General features: G+C 49.4%; 1 protein-coding gene across 2 annotated transcripts in view; it reads right to left on the reverse strand.

The window, feature by feature from the left end:
• Positions 1-14,006, reverse strand: part of TBL3 (transducin beta like 3) — a 197,719-nt gene that overhangs the window by 68,017 nt on the left and 115,696 nt on the right. For both annotated transcript variants that reach the window (XM_078664866.1, XM_078664865.1), the window contains 2 exons: positions 6,470-6,672; positions 6,075-6,216 (listed from right to left, as the gene is read on the reverse strand). In XM_078664866.1, the coding sequence (XP_078520992.1) occupies positions 6,075-6,216; positions 6,470-6,672 (345 nt within the window). The remainder of the gene's footprint in view (positions 1-6,074; positions 6,217-6,469; positions 6,673-14,006) is intronic.

The following is a 14,006-nucleotide window of genomic DNA, read 5'->3' on the forward strand; positions in this document are numbered from 1 at the left end:
TCCTCAGGACTTTTTGCATGAAGTCTGTACTGAGGGAAGGTCACCCTCGGGGATACAGTTGGGGGAGTGTGCGTGTTACCAGTTCTTATGAATCAGTCCGATGAAGGGACTTGGTGGGTTAGAAACACGCTTGCACTATTTCCGGGAGGAAGTGCAACTGTCAGTAAACATCCATAACCAGAAGAATGTGACTGGAGCTTCAGATCAAAGGTAACATGTAACAGATGCCCCATTAGGATGGGAACAGGGTGGAAGGGGAATCCTCCTTCTGCGTTCGTGCTGGATATTTAAAAAAAAAAAAAACAACAAAGTAGTCCCGAAACAATGCCCACAATGGCCACAGCGAATGTTCAACAGTGGTTGGAGCGGACGATTGGGCAGTGCTAAAAACCACAAGAGGCATGACTTATGCATGCCCTGCCAAATGGTGAGACCGCATAATGGAGTGACGATGGCTGCAACCAATGGCAAGCCTATGGGCAGGTAGAAGCTCCTGATGTGGATACACCAGGTCTCAGTTCGGGACAGCGCATGCGTGCCATCTTAGCTCTGAGACCTAAAAACAGGCAGGTGGTAGGTAATTTTGCTGCTCCCCATACAATCTTGAACTTTCTGTTAGAAATTAGAAGAAATACTTTTTAACCAATGTCTGGCGTGTACAGGGAATTCTGGGTAAACAAAAAGTAGTTGCCATCCTCACAAGTAATACAATCCATGACTCCTCCTGGTGTCTAGGTTTCTAAAATGTCTTGAGTTTGGTAGGTTTCTTCAGGCCATCTTGTGGGTAGTTTGCAGGTGCCCATAAAATAGCCAGGAAATTCCTCAAACTCCCCTCTGCGGCCGATGAGGAGTTTGTACCCTATCAGAGGGACAACTTTAAATTTTTTTTTATTATAAACAGTCACCAGGGTGCCCTTGGTTGGCATTGATGTATATATATCATAAGAGAGTTCCATGGATATGGTGTGGAACAATGGGTGCGAGTCCCGATAATCACAAATAATTGCCACAACCTCACACATCACAGAGACAAAGAGAGTCCGCACTCAGCACTTCACATGTAGATGCAATCTATTCGGCAATGCATTTTAACATAAGCAGGTCTTCGTCACAGCCTTGTTATGTTGAAACACGTTGCAGAATAAATTGTGGTGTCTACACAAAGTCAGAATATGGAGAATCCATACTGGGAGCATGTGCATTAATTAGTGTAGCTAGGGTATCACACTATCCAAGTACCATTATCAATCTACTGCTTGCGTCTTTGTATACATATTGGAAATTTCCTCATTTAGAAGCACAGGATGGATTTCAACATGGGTCAATCTAAGTCTCCTGCAAAAAGGTAACATCCATACCATGCCCATAGAGGTACACCAGCACTAATTGTGTTTTGGTTGGGTTCCACCATAACAATTTAAAATTTTACTTCAACTTGTGATGTAAACTTCTCCACTGGAACAGTGCAACCAGATCTATACACACATTGACTTCTTGAACAATATCTCCAATGTGTCCTACTGTTTGCCTACAATCTTATCCTAAAGATAGCTGTACCCCCCAAACTCCATTCCCTTCCACACTTATCTGCCTCAAACTATCATTTGCAAACCTAGTTGGTATTATTGGGATCATTAAAATAGCTTAAGAAACATACAACAAACATGGAATGGAATATTTCAGCAGTATGACTTATATTGGACAACTAACCTGAAAGCAATGATGTACATCAGGATGTCAATTTACAGGGTGAATACTCTTAGTGTCTCTAAAAGACTCGTAGAGATACGTATCTCTGCCATCATATATCAATCATTATTCAACGTCACTAGAACCACCTATATCGTCTTGGGCATGAGGGTCCTGAGATCAGGAAAGTGGAGTACCATTTCTTTTCTTCTTACAAAGTATGCCGTAGCAAATGAAACTGCATCACCATGCCTTTTGCCACCAAGAGTTTGTGGCTTATTCTCAGCTGTGATTGGTAAAGCATGGCATACTTTACCTCTGATGCCTGCAATATTCTCTTGACTTCTTGCAAGGCATGTCTTGCATCTTGTACTCTGATTGTAAAGTCCAGATATAGTCATTCTGCTACCTTAGTATTCGAATTTGACTTTTTCCTTGGCCATACACAAAGCTGTGTTCTATCACTACGGTTTAGAAATTTACAAATCAAAGGATGAGGAGCGGGTCCTGGAAGATGCCTTGGCTTCAGAGCTGTGTGTGCATGTGCAATAACAAAGTCCTGAGAATTGGGTCCAACCATCAGGTCTGTAGTCCCACTATTCACACTTTATTGAGCCATGATCTCACATTTAATTTTTCTTCTTCTTAAATACATTCAAGACCTCCTCCACACTGAACTCCTTTTAAATATCTTTTGTATAATTAAAGCACAACTTAAATCTCAGCTTTTTGGTCCTAAGCACAAACAGGCATTGGTAACTGTAAACGAGTCTCAAGTCCAGTTCCATACTTTATATAAAGACCACCATAAACATCAGTGGATTGGTCATGATGCTGGGGGTGGAGGATGCGGAGGATACTGAAAGATGCTCTGGGTGCTGTGCAGTCAACAGTGGTGTCCTTGAGGTTATTCCTTGGTCCATGGGTTAGGTGGGGTGACTTTGGCCATAGGGGTCTTTGTCCCTCAAAGGCCTCTTTTGAGCTAGTAGAAGGGCAGTTGCGGCACAGGAGGACTATAGATTTCCATTGGTAAAGGCTGGTGTCCCTCTTTGGAGACCAATCTGAACTTGGACGACACACCTGGGTCGAGCAGACTTGGGGGCAACTTTTGGTCGTTGAGGATAGGTCTCTTGGGGCACTCACCAACTGTCAACGGCGATTCGTAAAAAGTGGCTACTGACTTGCTAGAGTGGGCTTTGTCAGTTTTGATGACCTTGGTGCTTTTTGGGTGGGTAGCAGGGGGTGAGCCGATTGACCCTTGGTGTGACTTCTTTGATCTGGGGCTCGGGAGCGACTTTTCCATGAGCCAGGAGCAACAGGTACAGTCCTCTCTTGGCTATCCCAAAGTGTGGCAGGCGCAGTTCAGCAGACGGTGCAGGTCTCTTGCCAGGTCCAGGGATCAGCAGGGCAGTCTTTTGGTCCTTTCTCCAGTTCCGGCGTGAACTGATGTTCAGTGTGCAAGGGGTTCCATATTTGTGCCTAGAAAGAGCCCTCAGGGATCATGCGGTCAATAGTCAATGAGCTACCAGGATCCCTATTGCCAAGTGACAACGACCGGCTATGTGTGGCATCTAGCAATGCCAGATTGCACTATTTTGCCCACTTCCAAGGCGTCAGAACTCTTCCTTGGATGTTAGGATCTTGGTAGCCCATCCTAAAGGTGTGGCTGCCTGTGGGCTACATGTCCACAGAAAGACCAGTTTGGGTACTGGTTTCCCTTCTCTGCCCCGCCGCTAGCCTGTTCAACCTGAACAAAGGGGCTACCCTTCAGAACCGTGACCAACATTTGCATACAAAAGGCAGCTTTGCCTTTGAAGCTCACCTTTTGGGCCAACACCCTGAGTGGCTTCCTGTAAAGGGCGGTAACGCCTCTCCCCGTAGCAGGCTTCTATTGTTCTTGAGCTTTGGAGTCATTCACACTGCTCCTCAGGATGGCAGAAGTTTTTCTGGTGGTTATCAGCTGTGCAAGGCCCCTGGACAAACTGGGAAACAGAGTGGCAACTTAAAAGTTGCCTTTCCTTAAAAGTGACATTAAATTCGACGTGGGCACCAAGTCGAGCTTAATGCCACAATTAATTTGATACCTTGAAGTATCCATTTTAGTAGTCCCAGAAGTTAGCAGGGCTGATGGTTTAGCCGGTGAGCCTGTTAGCCAATGAGGCTACCTATTTTTACACAACAAAAACAACAATTTGGAAGTGTTGCTGTCACTACATATTAAAAAGCATACGTCCTACTTAATAATATACAGCTCCCTGCCTCAGGGCTCATTCGGCCTTCCTTAGGGGAGACTTACATATTTCGCTAAGGGAAGTGGGGGCTTTGCCATTGGTCTGAATGGGAACGTTGAACTAGCAGTTTAAAACTGCTCTTCCAGGCTGCAGTGGCTGGCTAGGAGCCATGTTGTACTTTGTCCCACACAGGGTGGCACAACCAGTGCTGCAGCCCTAGAGGGACACTCTGTCTTACATGCTCTATGTACCTTTGGTACCATATGCTTGGGACTAATAAGTTAGCCAGCTCCACAGAATGGGCTTTGGTGACGGGTTTAAGAACTGGGTTTTTTCCAACCACATGGCACCTAGGGGTAGTATACTGGTTGATGGCACTAGCTCCACTATACATTTCTAAGTAGGGGGACAGGGCACAGTTGCCCATTACCCCCTTCTCTTAGCACTAGCAATAGAGCCCTCGACAGGTCAACTTTGGCCATTAACGACAATGATATTTCAATTATTGCCTTTTATCAGTTAAGTAATATAAATACTCTAGACATCATATCTCAACTCTACCAAGTGCCAAAACTATAGATTTTCTTGCGTTCTTTATCAATTTAACCACCTCTGACCACATCCTAAAGTAAACCTTGATTGTTCATTCACACTATCCTATGGGTCAACAGATAAATAGGTATACTTGGGACAGAAAGGGACCCAGGTGCTAGGACACCGGTTGCAAATGACAGGTACTCACTACAGAACTGCTCAGTAACTGCCGAATGGCCATGGACCTGAAAAAAAAGATGTGACAGTACTTCTATATTCAGAGTCTGCTTACACAATAAGCTAGAAGCCTGCATGGTCCCTAATCCTCTTTTTTTGTCATACTGTGATTTCCATTTCTTCATAAAGAACTGATTTCTCGCCCTGCTCAGGGTCACGTCTTCAGCACTACTCTAGAGAAATAAGGACAGGTTTAAACTGGAATTTGGATAGCTAGGCAGCGTCTAGGGGTAGCATGTTGGTCAAGGCCAGCTCAAATTGATAAAAAGGGCCAAAAGGAAGGGGTTCTCTGAAATACTCTTTGAATTAGAACAGAATTGTAAAAAATTGAAAGAGAAACACTGCCCCAGTGTGGCCAAAAATAAAGATAAAACAATGCAAATAAGTTTCCACGTATATGCAGGTTCTCTTAACACAGACAGAGATAGACCTGCAGTGCTTCAATCAACACACTAAAAAACATGTGAACCTCCCTAACTCCCAGAATTTACCGTCATCTTGCCAACCTGAAAGTCCAAGGCATAAATAAACCCCAAAACATTTGCTACTTGCAGTCATTCGAAGTTAATTGCAACCTTTAACTTGTACATTTATTTCAGTTAATCCCAGAGTGTCTTGCATTTCACTGTGTCAACTTATATACCAGGGAGTTCACAGGCTGCCTGTGATCTTTGCCCTCTTATTTAATGTAATGCCAGAGCACTCTCACGGCCTTTACCTCCTTGTGGACTAATCCGTACTATGTCTATGTCTATGTCTATGTCTTCTTGAACCCTTTTATAGCCAGAGCCCTCATGAGCTCACAACCTTGGCCCAGTTAGTCCTAGAATGTTCACAATTCACAAGCAAACTGAGAACTTTGCTCCTGGTCCTTTATGCAAACATGAAGCATACTAAAGTGACCTTTGCCTCTTTGTTCCCATACACCCTCTGAGATCACACACTTCCTTATGTTCTAGCGCTAAGTACATGCATTCAGTTGGGGCCTTGGTAACTTGTTATTGTGTAAACCTGGTGCTCATACTTTACCTGTAAACTTTGTTCCTAATTCAAAGATATGACCTTCGGTCTTTGCATCCGTGTACAAGGGGCTCAACAAAGACGTCTAACGCCATATTATCAAGGAAGTAGATCATAAGTGACCTGCAACCTTTTCCCGAATTCCCATTTATACTTAAATAACAGAAGCATCATGTGTTGACCTGGTCTTTTTTGCTCCCATGTATGTGCCTTCCTCACATATGTCCTTCTGATTCTTTTGTGTACAAGGTGTTCATCAAGGATCTTCAACACCATGTTACCAAGTTAACCTGGAGCTCATTTGTGTCCAGCTACCACTACCATCAGCTCACCTGCAGATTTAGAGTTGTCATCTGGTCTTACCTGTATGTCCGTACAAGATCTGGCAGTTAGACGTGGAGAGCTCAAACACTTTGAGCTGAGAACTGTTAGTAGCCACCACAATATGGGAGTCTGAAGGACCTAGGAACTTCACATCCAGAACCTCATCATTGTAACCTGCAAACTAAAGACAAGAAGTAAACAGAGTGTGGAAGATGAAGGCTGTAAAGGGGATCAGAAATAGTGTTATCCACATCAGTCTGAATGCAAGTGATAACCAAAGACATTCTATTCCAGCTACAACTCACTGTATAACAGACAGAGACCAAAAACACTGACACTTCAATTCATGTGTTTCTATTAAACTACAAATTGAAAAAAAAAAGAAAAGACACAGATCTGCTGCTTCCGCCAACCTCTACGTACATATCACTCACCTGCTTTCTGGGCTGGAGGTTCTGTAGGTCATACAGAATGATGTTGTGCTCCACGTTCACCGTTGCGATCATCTGCTGGGTGGGCACCAAAGTGCAGAAGACCAAGCTGTGGATGTCCGCCTCATCCTCCGTCTCTTGAGTATGCTGTACAGTCTGTGTATATACGCATCGACCAGTAGCAGCTTCCCAAATCCGCAGGATGCCTAATAGACAAAAGATCCATTAAAGACAATATGCAGAAGACCCTGGACGTGATGTCAAATTTAACCATTGATTTGGAAGGGTTTTCCAGTAAATCAGCTTCAAAACTACATTGAATTCCGCGAGCCTTTGAGTTGTAAAAGTGTTTACTACCACTGACGTAGTGAAATGTTTCGATAATTCAGAAATTTAGGGGGTCAATGTTGACAGCCTCAAAACAGGAATGGCATCAGCAACCACTGCTCACTTGAAAACATATGATGGAAGTGCTGCTTGACAACTGGAAACACCAGTTACAAATGGAAGGGTGAAGGTTTAGTTACATTTAGGCACATCTTATTGGATGGGCAGTTTATATTAGTTCTGCCTTAAAACACAGCTACAAGGGACTCTGAATCATTTGCTCTGTTGACGTGGAAAAGTTTCAGCGCCGCACTAAGGAGTCCATGATTCCCTAAGTCTGCCTTTCATATTATGCTTATAGAGGCTGATAGGCAGCATTGTTTTTAACATTTTCTTTAATCCATGATACCATATAGCATGGGGTAATGTGTCAGACCTCTTCAGTCGCCGACTAACTTCACCGTGAGTGAAAGTATGTGAATGTTTCACAAGGAGCACACACGCACACAGAGTTTTTCCCTTCAGTACCAAGACCAACTATGACTGTACTTTTTGTGGCCAAAAAACGTTTAGCTTTAAACCAATTCTTTGTTATAAATTGGTAGGGGCTTGGCTGTTTGGCCAACATTCTTTTTAGTAAAACCATGGCAAAATAAAACAAGCATTAACAAAGTCAAAATGTCAAGACTCAACGCCAGACCGACTGTCTTTGTCAATGCCTGTTAACAAGTTGTGCAATGAGCAATCAATGGTAGTTTGTATTCTAAAAAACACACATAGCCATCTCCTTCAGGATCAAAGCTAGCTAACCATGGCAAAATAAAACAAGCATTAACAAAGCCAAAATGTCAACACCCAATGCCAGACATACTATCTTTGTCAATGCCTGCTAACAAGTTCTGCAAGGAGCAATCAATGGTAGTTTGTATTCTAAAAAACACACATAGCCATCTCCTTCAGGATCCAAGCTAGCTAACCAGTGTTTCAGTGAGTGGTCCTAGAAATCGCCTGCCAAGCTCTGTTAATGTAACCCATGTAATATTGACAGGTGTTCTAAAAGAGGTGCCAGTGACTCAGACTTCATGCATATGTTTTGAAGTTTTACCCAAGATCATGAATTTTGGAAATGCATGTTAGATTTACAAAAGAGCTAAACAAGAGGCAATCCATAAATGTGAATACGTGTTATAAGTATATAAGTATACATATTAAATTACCTCCTTGGTCATCGGAACAGCAAAACCGGGGGTTGTCAGGACTTGCACATGCAAAATACTCTGCATCCTGTGTATACAGACTCCGCTTTTTAATGACATTGGAGACATTCTTTGCCCCACAAAAATTGTAATCTCAGTCCCCAGCAGACAAACAGGTCAGCTTTCATATTAATCTGACTGAAAATAAAAATGCTCTCCTCAACAATCTTACAATTTACTTTGTGTCATGATGCAATATTGTGTATACTGCAAACAATGGGTTTATTGATCTCAAGTATAATAAATATGTTAAAGCGATCTCCTTACAAAAACACCAGATTAACGTTAAGTAATTACACCGTTGTTGTCGAGCATGTAAGCACATGCCTTTTCATACTCATATGCTCCTGCTTAATGATCTCTTATCACAATCAAATAAGCAATACTCTTGTCTGAGAAAGCTGATGGTCACCCACACTGAAACCACAAAAGATCAGCTTTGTGACATGTATAGAACCCAAACAAATGTGTAACTTGTATGCAAAGTGATTTGTGAGAAACTGGTTACATGGCACATACACACACGAGTTCCTGTAGGAACCAATACTTTTTTTACACCTTTTAGGGACCAATGAAAAAATAGAGGCAATTGTGTGTCATTTGTTGCTTCTATGTTTTGAAATATGATTGCTATGTTCCTATTATAGACCAATGCTGTTCAATGTGGCACCCCATTGTTGGACCCGGCCTCGTGGCGTGGTCCTGCCCCTCCCGCATGGCGGGCCCCGGACGACATCGGCCCTCCACCCAGCCCAGGTCGGCCCTGGGCACACCTCTGCACGACCTACAAACCACCAGATCCGCCCCCGGCGGCCCACCACCACTGACACGGCACCCTTGGGCCGCCCCAGCGTTACCGGTCCGGTGCCTACCAAGGACCCTCATTCCAGGCCCGACGCCATCTTCGGCCCATCACGTCACAGGCACGTGGTCCCGGCCCAGCCGCGACCACCGCCCCAGCGAGCCCGCCATCGAGGCACCAAGAACCTCCGGGTGGTAGATTGGCCACTCAACCAGAGACAAGGAGAGGGGAGTGTCGATGGCGCTCCAGCCATCCCCGGACGCCTGGTATCGATCGCCCTCCGGCCTCCCTGGGCGCTGGCTCCACCCCCCTGCTGGGTGTCTGGACACCATCATCCCAGCCCCTCTGACCTCCAGGCGAGAGGGTCCGGACATCAAAGGACTCCAGACCTATATATGGGCCGGCCCCGGAGTAGGACGGCAGTTGTATCACGGAGTCGAGAAGCCCTGCTGACGCTGTTGGCTGACCCTGAGACGAACTCACCTTGCTGCTCTACCTGGAACCTGCTGGCGCTGCCGCGGTCCATCTTCGCTGTACCCACCTTGGAGCCTGCTGGCGCTGCCGCGGTCCATCTTCGCTGTAACCACCTTGGAGCCTGCTGGCGCTGCCGCGGTCCATCTTCGCTGTAACCACCTTGGAGCCTGCTGGCGCTGCCGCGGTCCATCTTTGCTGTAACCACCTTGGAGCCTGCTGGCGCTGCCGCGGTCCATCTGCGCTGTAACCACCTTGGAGCCTGCTGGCGCTGCCGCGGTCCATCTTCACTGTAACCACTTTGGAGCCTGCTGGCGCTGCCGCGGTCCATCTTCGCTGTAACCACCTTGGAGCCCGCTGGCGATGCCGCGGCCCAACCTTCCGGAACCCCCCGGCTCGAGGATTGAGAGCTGTGCGTAGGATCCCCTTACCACCGACCATCTATAAGACTGTCCCGCTACCCGACCCCTTGTCACGAGACTTTCCCGGTCCCAGGATCGGCTGTATATATATTGAAACGATCCTTATCGCCAGATAAAGCTTGAAACCTCTATCTACGTGTTGTGTACTTTTGTAGTGGTGTAGTTACTCTACTGTACGATTCTAGAAGAGGGCCCCCACGTCGGAGGCCCCCTCGACCTCGCTCGGTCCCTTCTCTGAAGGAGGGGTAGACCTAGGGGTGGTCAGTCAGACACCTTCTGCCACCCCCGGGTTCGCCTTTCTAACATTGGTGGCAGGCGCTGCGATCCGAGCCCACGCAAAATCGTACAGAGAGGGATCTACCCGCTACAGCAAAAAAACACACGGAGACCATGACGACCCAAGGAACAAATCCATCTGCCGAATTCCAGAAAAAAAAGATGGAAGAATACAGCCACAAAGAACTAAAACAATTCTGTAAAGATATGGGTATCGCTACCACTGGCCTGAGTACAAAAGAGGACTTCAAATCGGCCCTACAAGCCTGGGTGGAAACCCGAGACGGGCCACCCCAAGAGGAGAATAGTCCGAATGGACAACCGGAAACCAGCGCACCCCCGACGGGGGAAAGAACCGCAACCCTAAATGCGGACCTCATCTATGAAGACGCTCGAGAACGAGAGCGCAACCGGCTACACGAATTGGAGCTTGCACGACTCCGGTTAGACGGAGAACTCCAGCTAGCGGAGAGAAAGATAGCCCTCGAGCAACTACGGCTGGAGGGGGATCTAGAAGAAAAACCGAGACAACGTGACCTCGAAGAAAAACGATTAGCCTATGAACACGAACGAGGCCTGAAAGAACTCGAAATCAAAGCCAAACTAAGCGAAGATAGCACAGCCGGGGCCAAGACCTCGGCCCCTCCCGTGGACACCAAGGTTCACCTACCGAAAGATGTAGTCAAAGAATACTACAAGAACGACGACATCCAGCAGTGGTTCAAAGCCTACGAGGTGGCCATGACCGCCCATCGGGTGCCCCTGAAGGACTGGGGCGCCGGCCTGTGGGGAAAGTTCGTCAACGAAGGGAGGGACGCCCTGCTGGAACTCCCTGACACCGAAATGACTTCCTATGAACACATGAAAACGGCCCTACTCACACGCTACGGACTCACCCCCGAGATGTACCGGCAGAGGTTCCGAGACTGTAAAAAAATCCCCGGTACAACGTGGGTGGAATATGTGAACTTTTTTAGCAGAGCCTTCGAGGGGTGGGTCAAAGGCAGTCAGGTCACTACCTACCAGCAGTTGGTCGACCTGATATTATGGGAGCACCTCTCCAACAACTGCTTCATTGAACTACGACAATACCTCCTCGACAGCAAGTTGACCGAGCCACGAAAACTAGCGATCGAAGCAGATCGGTGGGCGAGCACCCGTGTCCACCGGAACCCCACAGGAGAATACGGACGAGGGTCCCCGGGGAACCACCGGACGCGAGGCGGCGGGTCGGGCATCAGCCGAGGCCGAGACCTCCCGCCGGGGTCTTCGCCCGCCTCGCTACCCCAGCCTCCGGCCCGAGGGGGGCCCCTCCAGCCCGACCGGGACCACGCCCCAACGTTACGTGCCACAGATGCCAACGGCTGGGTCACTATGCCAATGACCCTCTCTGCCCCATGAACCAACGGCCCGGCACCACCGGTCCCCCGGTCGACAAATCGCTGCAGCCGCTCCAAGCGAAGAAAGAGATGAAGAAGAAGAGGTCCCTATGGAACCAGAAGAATGGGAGTCCGCGGCCATGTGCCTCGCCTCCCTGGGCGACAAAGACATGATCCCTCGGGACCAGATTCCGATCAACACCCAGAAGTACCGCCAGTGGGTCACCATCAACGGATGCCGGGCCGAGGCTCTCCGTGACACAGGGGCCAGAATAACCGCCGTCCGCTGCCATCTGGTGACCCCAGAACAAATCTTGCCACACGTTCTGTGCCCTGTCCGGTCAGCGGACAATTCCGAGAGCCTGTGCCAGATGGCCCGCATCCCTTTCGAGTGGGGAGGAGTGTCCGGCATGCTGAAAGTCACCGTCCGAGACGATGCCCCAGTAGACTGCCTCCTAGGGAACGACCTGGAAAGTTCCCCCTGGGCACAAATCGAACGAAGAGAGCATCTGGGGATGCTAGGCCTTCCTGAATGGGTTTGCGTAACGACCCGATCAATGTCCACCCGGGACGCCGTCCCCACCGAAGACAATCTGCCCGAAGAACCGGAATGGCCGGCACCTCCGCCACCCGCCACTGCCACAACCGAACCCGAACTGGGGCCGCGGGGCCCCAGCCATGAAGAACTTTCCGAGCTCGGGCCCCTTCCCGAACTAGCCCAGTGGCGCCAAGAAGGGGGCCCCACCCATGAGCAGTTCCGTCAAGAACAAAGGACCTGTCCTTCCCTTGAGGGACTCCGACAACAAGCCGCCACCCAAGCCACAGGAACCCCCTCGGGGTCCCACTGGGTCTATTGGGACCAGGACCTCCTATACAGCGAACAGAAAATCGCCGAGCTGGGGGCCGGCCGAGTGCTAGTCGTCCCCCTCCCCTTCAGGGGCTTTCTCTTAAATCTGGCACATGATGTGCCCCTCGCTGGGCACCTAGGGCAGGACAAAACCTACAACCGCCTGGTGACCCACTTTTATTGGCCGAAGATGCGCTGCGATGTGTACAACCACTGCCGAACCTGTCCGACCTGCCAAGCCAGTGGAAAGAGTGGGGGGAAAATCAAAGCCCCACTCCAACCGTTTCCCGTGGTGACCACTCCCTTCGAGCGAGTAGGGATCGACATCGTGGGGCCCCTGGATCCTCCAACCTCTCAGGGGCACCGCTTCATCCTCGTCCTGGTGGACCATGCCACCCGCTACCCAGAAGCTATCCCTCTCCGGACTATCACAGCCCCCGTAGTGGGGCGAGCGCTCCTGGGGATCTTCTCTAGAGTCGGCTTCCCCCGAGAGGTCGTAAGTGATCGGGGCACAAACTTTATATCAAAATATATGCGGTCCCTATGGCAACAGTGCGGGGTCGCATATAAGTTCACCACCCCGTATCACCCTCAAGGGAATGGACTAGTAGAGCGGTTTAATAGGACCCTGAAAGGGATGATCAAGGGCCTAGAAGAACCACTCCGGCGCAAATGGGACTTTCTGCTGCCGTGCCTCCTGTTCGCCTACCGGGAGGTACCCCAGAAGTCCTTGGGGTTCAGCCCCTTTGAACTATTATATGGACACCCTGTGCGAGGCCCCCTCAGCCTGGTCAAAGAAGGCTGGGAGCTGGCCTCCTCCGATGCTCCACCCGATGTTTTCCGATACTTCTTGACTCTCCGCAACCAGACTCGGAAGTTCCGGGGACTGGCCGAAACCAACCTAAAAGCCAGTCAAGAGGAGATGAAACGCTGGTATGATGAAAACGCCTCGTCCATTGAATTCGAGCCGGGCCAACAGGTCTGGGTCATGTCCCCAGTCGACCCTGGCGCCCTCCAGGACAAATGGACAGGGCCCTTCCGTGTGGTGGAGCGCAAGAGCCCCGTCACCTACCTAGTGGACATGGAGTCCCCCCGGAACCCCCTCCGGGTCCTACACGCCAACCGGCTCAAGCCCCACTTTGTCCGCACCGAACTGAGCCTGTTGTTGGCTACCGATGACGGAGCAGAGGACGACTCCGAGCCTCTACCAGACCTCCTGAGCACCTCCGAGAAAGATGGTTCGGTCGAGGGGGTCTCCCTCTCTCCCACGCTGACCCCCAAGCAGCGCCAGGACTGCCAGAAACTGCTGGGTCAATTTGCAAACTTATTTTCCCTCACCCCCGGGGTCACCCAGTGGTGTGTTCACGACGTTGACACTGGGGACAGTCCGCCCGTGCGGCACCGAGCCTACCGAGTCCCCGACCGAGTGCGGGCCTGCATCCAATCCGAAGTTTCCAAAATGCTAGCCCTAGGGGTAGTCGAACCCTCAGACAGTCCATGGGCCAGTCCCGTCGTCCTGGTCCCTAAGGCCGCCGCCCCCGGAGTGCCCCTGGAGCTGCGGTTCTGTGTCGACTACTGGGGGCTGAATACAGTCACCAGGACCGACGCCCATCCCATCCCCAGGGCGGATGAACTGATCGATCGCCTGGGAGCCGCCAGGTACCTCAGCACCTTCGACCTCACGGCCGGATACTGGCAAATCGGCCTCACGCCAGGAGCCCAGGAACGGTCCGCGTTCTCGACCCCGGATGACCACTACC

The sequence above is a fragment of the Lissotriton helveticus genome, chromosome 10 (genome assembly GCF_964261635.1).
Source record: "Lissotriton helveticus chromosome 10, aLisHel1.1, whole genome shotgun sequence".
Taxonomy (NCBI): Eukaryota; Metazoa; Chordata; class Amphibia; order Caudata; family Salamandridae; genus Lissotriton; species Lissotriton helveticus.